The following is a 6,187-nucleotide window of genomic DNA, read 5'->3' as shown; positions in this document are numbered from 1 at the left end:
TACATATATATATATACACACACTAGCTGTACCCGGCCACGCGTTGCTGAGCAACAGCAAACCTTCCCCTGTTTCCCAGTCCTTCCCACCATTCCCCCGTCCTCAGTCCCCTCGTCCTCCCAACCCCATCCCTATGTCCTCCCAACCATCCACCACTCCACCATCATCTCGTCCATCTAACTATTCCCCACTCCACCGTCCATGATTATTGACGGTGGATGATTATGGATTATTGAATTATTGGTCAAAGTAATAATGTTCATGATTATTCACAAATTTTGTGGAAATGAACAGAAATTTCCTGCTCTTCATACTTTGCCCGTACTCACTTAAAACTAACAAACCTCCCACAGCTTCAGAGGTTTCTTAAGCCCAGCCACTTTCTTAAGGTCACTGCGATAACTCTTCTCTCTTTTAATACTTCACACTCAAACGCTCCTCCCACCAGTGATTACCCATACCTCAAGACCATTATAGAAAATGGTCGAAAATTATATTTATAAATGAGATATAATCAGAGAGAGTGAGAGAGAGAGAGAGAGAGAGAGAGAGAGAGAGAGAGAGAGAGAGAGAGAGAGAGAGAGAGACAGACAGACAAACAGACAGAAAGACAGACAGACAGAGGCAGGCATCAACAGAGACAGAGAGATAGATAGATACTTCATGGATAGGGTTGGGAGGACTGCAGCACGAGGAAGACCACGCAGGTATCGCTCGGTACCCCACCCAGGTATCGCCCGGTACCCCTCTTAGTAAACCTATCAGAGACAATGTCCGTTTCTTGTCTGTCTCTCAGTTTGTTCAAAATTAGAGGCCAGATGCTTCGGGTTAGCCTCACCCAAATTTGTAGGGGGAATGGTCTTGGGTATGCAACGGACATATGCTGGTTGGGGTAAACCTAAGGTAAATGCTTTAAGAAATAAAGCCTGTATGTAACTCAACCCTCCATTTCCATGTGCGATTTTCATGAATCTGACGTGGAAGACGTGACATCAAAATTAAATGAAATCTGGGTTGAGGTGTCCGCAGAGTGTTTCTCGTGCTGGTTACCCGGGTGTTTTCTTGATTTACATTATATGGAATAGTGAATTTATTCGAGGTTGGGGAGAAGTGGGAGGGAAGGGAAATGGGGGAGTTTGGGGAGATTGGGGAGTATGAAGAGATGCTGGAGTGTGTGGAGATGGGGAAGTGCAGGGAGATGGGTGGAATTGGGAGATGGGGGAGATGGGAGGAGATGGGGGAGTGTTGGGAGATGGGGGAGTGGGGGGAGACGGGGAGGGTAGGGAGACGGGGGAGTGTGGGGCAGATGGGGGAGTGTTGGGTGATGGGGGACTGTACTCACCTAGTTGTACTCACCTAGTTGTACTCACCTCGTTGTGGTTGCGGGGGTTGAACTTTGACTCTTTGGTCCCGCCTCTCAATCGTCAATCAACTGATGTACAGACCCTGAGTCTACTGGGCTATGTCATATCTACAACTGAAACTGTGTATGGAGTCAGCCTCCACCACATCGCTTCCTAGTGCATTCCATTTATTAAAAACTCTGACACTGAAAAAGTACTTTCTAATGTCTCTGTGGCTTAGTTGGGAACTCAACTTCCATCTGTGTCTCATTGTGCGTGTAACACCCGTGTTAAATTGTCCATCGTCGTCCTCCCTGTCAATTCCCCTGAGAATTTTTTATATATTGATCATGTCTCCTCCTAGCTCTTTTGTCTTCCTGCGACGTGAGGTGCAGTTCACGTAGTCTGTCCTCATAACTCATGCCTCATAGCTCTGGGACTAACCTAGTAGCATACCTCTAAACTTTTTTCAACTTCGTCTTGTGCTTGACTAGATGGCTCAGTGCTGGGGCTGCATACTCCAGGTATGGCCTTACATATGTGGTATACAAGGTTCTGAAGGATTTCTTACAAAGGTTTCTGAAAGCAGTTCTGATGTTAGCCAGCCTCGCATAGGCCCCTTGATGTTATTCTTTTGTTGTGGGCTTCAGGAGACAGGATTGACGTGATATCAACTCCTAGATCTATCTCTCTGTCCGTTTCGTAAAGGACTTCATCTCCCATTCGGTATCCATTGACTAGCCTCCTAGTTCTGCCTTCTAGTTTCATTACCTTACATTTACTTGGGTTAATCTTTAGTAGCCGTTTGTCGGACCATTCCTTCAGTTTGTCTAGATCATCTTGTAGCCTCATACTACCATCCTCTGTCTTGATCCTCCTCATAATTTTTGCGTCACCAGCAAACATCGAGAGGAACGAATCAATTCCTTCTGGGAGATAATTTACGTATATCAGAAAAAGTATAGGTACAAGCACTGATCCCTGTGGGACTCCACTGGTGACTCCCCGCCACTCCAAGACCTCATCCCTCACGGTGGCTCGCTGTGTCCTGTTGCTTAGGTACTCTCTAATCCAATGGAGGACCTTACCTTTCACTTCTGCCTGCATCTCCAGTTCGTGCACTAGTCTCTTATGTTGCACTGTGTCAAAAGCTTTCTGGCAGTCCAGAAATATGCAGTCTGCCCAGCCCTCCCTCTCTCTCTTGCTTGATTTTTGTTGCCTGGTCATAGAACTCAATTAACCCTGTTAGGCATGATTTGCCATCTCTGAACCCATGCTGCTGATGTGTTACAAAGTTCTTCTGTTCCAGATGTTCCACTAGCTTTTTCGCTCAATCTTCTTCACCATCTTGCATGGAATGCAAGTTAGAGACACTGGCTTGTAGTTCAGTGCCTCCTGCCTATCACCTTTCGTTTATATTGGGACTACATTGGCCGTCTTCCAAATTTTTGGCAGTTCACCTGTTACCAGTAATTTGTTGTAAACCATGGAGAGTGGTAGACACAGAGCTTCTGCTTCTTCCTTTAGAATCCATGGTGAGATTCCACCTGGGCCTATACCCTTTGTCATGTCTAAATATAGCAGATGCTTCCTCACCTTCCCACTGGTATTCACAAACTCCTCTAGTGGTGTCTGGGTTAATGTTCCCTCTCTTATCTCCTTCTCCTTCCTGAGGTGAAGACACCCTGGAATTTCTTATTAAGTTCCTCGCACACTTCCTTGTCGTTTGTTGTGAATCTTTCTGCCCCTATCCTCAGTTTCATTACCTGTTCCTTCACTGTTCTTTTCCTCCTGATGTGGCTATGCAGCAGTGTGGGTTGAGTCTTTGCCTTGCTCGCAATATTCATTTTCATATTGCCTCTCTACCTCTCTTCTCACCTTGATGTATTCATTCCTGTCGCTCTGGTATCTTTCTCTGCTCTCTAGTGTTCTGTTGTTTCTATAGTTTCTCCACGCCCTTTTGCTTAGTTGCTTTGCTAGCTTATAACTCTGATTAAACCATGGGTTTCTTATCTGCATTTCATTTTTATCCATTTGGACTGGAAACGAACTTGTCTGCTGCCTCCTTATACTTCTGTGTGATGTAGTCCATCATGTCTTGAACCGTCTTTCTTCTGAGCTCTGTTTCCCAAGCTATTTCAGTTAGGAATTTTCTCATCTCCTCATATTTTCCCTTCCGGAATGCAGGCCTCTTGCTTTCTGGTCCCTTCCTTGAGTACATTAACCCTTCCGATTACACTTTTGTCTGAATTTCACTTTTGTCTGAATACACTTTTGTCTGAATACACTTTTGTCTGAAGACCGATTTCACTTTTGTCTGAATTATTCAGAGTAAATACTAGGTCGAGTCTTGCTGGTTCATCACTGCCTCTCATTTTCGTTGGACCCTTGACATGCTGAGTTAAAATGTTTCTAGTCGCCACCTCCATCGATTTCGCTCTCTGTCGGAAATCTGACACACATAATAACATAAGTTACCCATTAAAGGAAAAGAGAACAGATATTCCGTGACGTCATAGAACAAGACGTATATTATATATCTCATTTCTTTTTAAACCTCAGTCTAGTATATAAATTTCCAACACCAGGAATATAGCTTAACTCTATTCCTTAATCATAAATAGAACCACCAAATATTTTAGGATGGCTCTCCTAGGGCGGGCGTCATCACGTACACAACAGCAACTTGGGACTCCTGGTTCAACCTTGAAGCCGAGTGGACGTCTGGACTCCTCTTCCGCCTGGGAGAGGCCTGATCACGTCTTGTTTTCGCGTTTTGGCTTTGCTACTGCCGTTTGGCATCCCTTTTCAACGGTCCAATTGTCCGATGCCTGGCGCACATATCACCTTGGGTCAGGGGATTGTTGATAGAGTTTTTTTTTTATGTGTTCTGGCTGGTTCTCCTGGTGGGGTGACGGTGTTTGGGGGCCGGCTTGGCCGAGAGGTGCCGGGGGTTTGGTGGTCTTGGTGGGCTCCTGGTGTGCCCTCAGTCGTGGTGGGCGGCTGGCTTCTGCTCTGCCGGAGGACACTGGATGACTTTTGCGTTTTAGTTGGGGGGCAGAGTTTTGGTTTTGCTACCTGGTGTTCTCTGTGTGGGGCGGGGCCGGTGCTTGTCACCCTGAGGGACTCCTGGGACTCCCCAATCATCTGCCTGACTGTGCGTTTATTTGCTGTATGGTATATTAGTTTCTAGTGTTTGGCGTCATTCATTTCGCGATTTGGCTTGGCGTTTCACCTTTCCTGGCCTCGCGATTCGCCCTTACCGGGTAGGCCGGGGCGCATCTGATCCCACGTTCGTCGTCGCCCCTTTATAAACTACAATAACAACAACAGCAACTTGTAAACACAGTGAGGAGGAACTCCTTGAGAAATTTTACAACACATAAGGTTCTTTCTCCAAGCTTCGACACAGGATCCTCTACGACCCGCTCAACCGAAGTTCTCATGAACAAAGGGAAGAACAATTTTCAGTATTTCTATTCCATTTAATACTGGCCATTAATATTGTAGGAAATATCATTAAGACGTGGGATTAAATCCCCAAACAAGGTGAGTTTACTCAGCATTACACACACATATTCCATGTCATACCTGTACATATACGTTTAGGGAACCATTATTAATTCCTTACACTCGGCAGGTAATTGTGAGTTGGAGTTACAAGAAGCTGAGCAGACGAATATAACTGTGATTGCAGCCACTAGCTGTACATCAAGGTTTGTAGGCCTCTAGACAGCTGCCATTACGTGGCACTCTGAGGCGCAGGGCCACACCCAATTCTGATGCTACAATTACACAGCCTTAGCAGGCCCCACCAACAGTATAAGTTAAGGCCTCCTTTTATTTCATACTGTAGACAGATTAACTATAAGTATAATTACAGTAGATTAGACCACCATATGTGGTATGATTTATAATTTATATATCAAAGACTAGGTAAACAATTTGTGGTTTATGAAGGCTCCACTTCCTAGTGGTTTAAGCTACAAATTGTCCCCCCAACTGTGTGTGATAAGTTCTAGCAGCTGAATCACAATATATACAGTCCACGCTAACTAACTAAGAACTAAGAACTAACTCAGAAGAAAATAATACAATATCAAAGTCAACTGAAAAATAAAATAAAGTAAATATTTGAATATTCACAGAATAAAATCAATTAAAGCCTGCTAGAATTTTCCCACATATCTTTGGTCCTTTGAACCTTTATATAAGATCCTAATTAGGATCAATATAAACATTAGTGCAATATTTACACAATATTTACATATACATTAGTTATAACAGGAAGACACTGCAATACATTTTCCTTGCCTAACATTTTCAATCTCGGCTATTAGTGAACAGAACTTACAACAAGCACTATTATTGTTCCGAGACCTGTACCAAAAGAACAATTGTGCTTTTTCATTAGGAAAGGTTGATAAGAGGCTAATTTACCCTTAAATGTATATGATTTTTATTATTTTAAGTGTTTACATAATATTGCAGAATAACAATTACTGCATGTCATTATTTACAACCAATTCTTGCACAAGGGTAGGACATTTTAGGCTGGTGTTGTACAGCAACCTAGTCTAATTTATTGTGCTAACCTGGTGTAAGGGAATGAATTTACACTTGTCTAGAGTTGAACATATATTACAACCTAGCAAGTACATATTTTTATGCAGTACACATGACAACCCGAGTTGTGTTGTCTACATAATATTACCATAACTATAGTAATAATTTAACTATAATCATTTAACCTTTGAGTGTTAATCTGTGTCTGTACCAACCAACTAAGAGTGATTTTGAGGAGCTAACTTGAGGTAAATCCAGCATAGATACAAAGTTACCAC

At 43.4% G+C, this 6,187-nt stretch overlaps 1 protein-coding gene across 1 annotated transcript in view; it reads right to left on the bottom strand.

Moving 5' to 3' along the window:
- The window catches only part of LOC138357037 (uncharacterized), a 3,845-nt gene extending 1,650 nt beyond the window's left edge, over nucleotides 1–2,195 (bottom strand). Inside the window, exon 1 of the mRNA XM_069313576.1 lies at nucleotides 2,115–2,195. Within this exon, the coding sequence (XP_069169677.1) occupies nucleotides 2,115–2,195 (81 nt within the window). The remainder of the gene's footprint in view (nucleotides 1–2,114) is intronic.
- Between the last annotated feature and the right edge of the window lie 3,992 nt (nucleotides 2,196–6,187).

This window comes from Procambarus clarkii, chromosome 75 (assembly GCF_040958095.1).
Source record: "Procambarus clarkii isolate CNS0578487 chromosome 75, FALCON_Pclarkii_2.0, whole genome shotgun sequence".
NCBI classification, from domain to species: Eukaryota; Metazoa; Arthropoda; class Malacostraca; order Decapoda; family Cambaridae; genus Procambarus; species Procambarus clarkii.
This window is presented reverse-complemented; position numbering and strand designations above follow the sequence as displayed.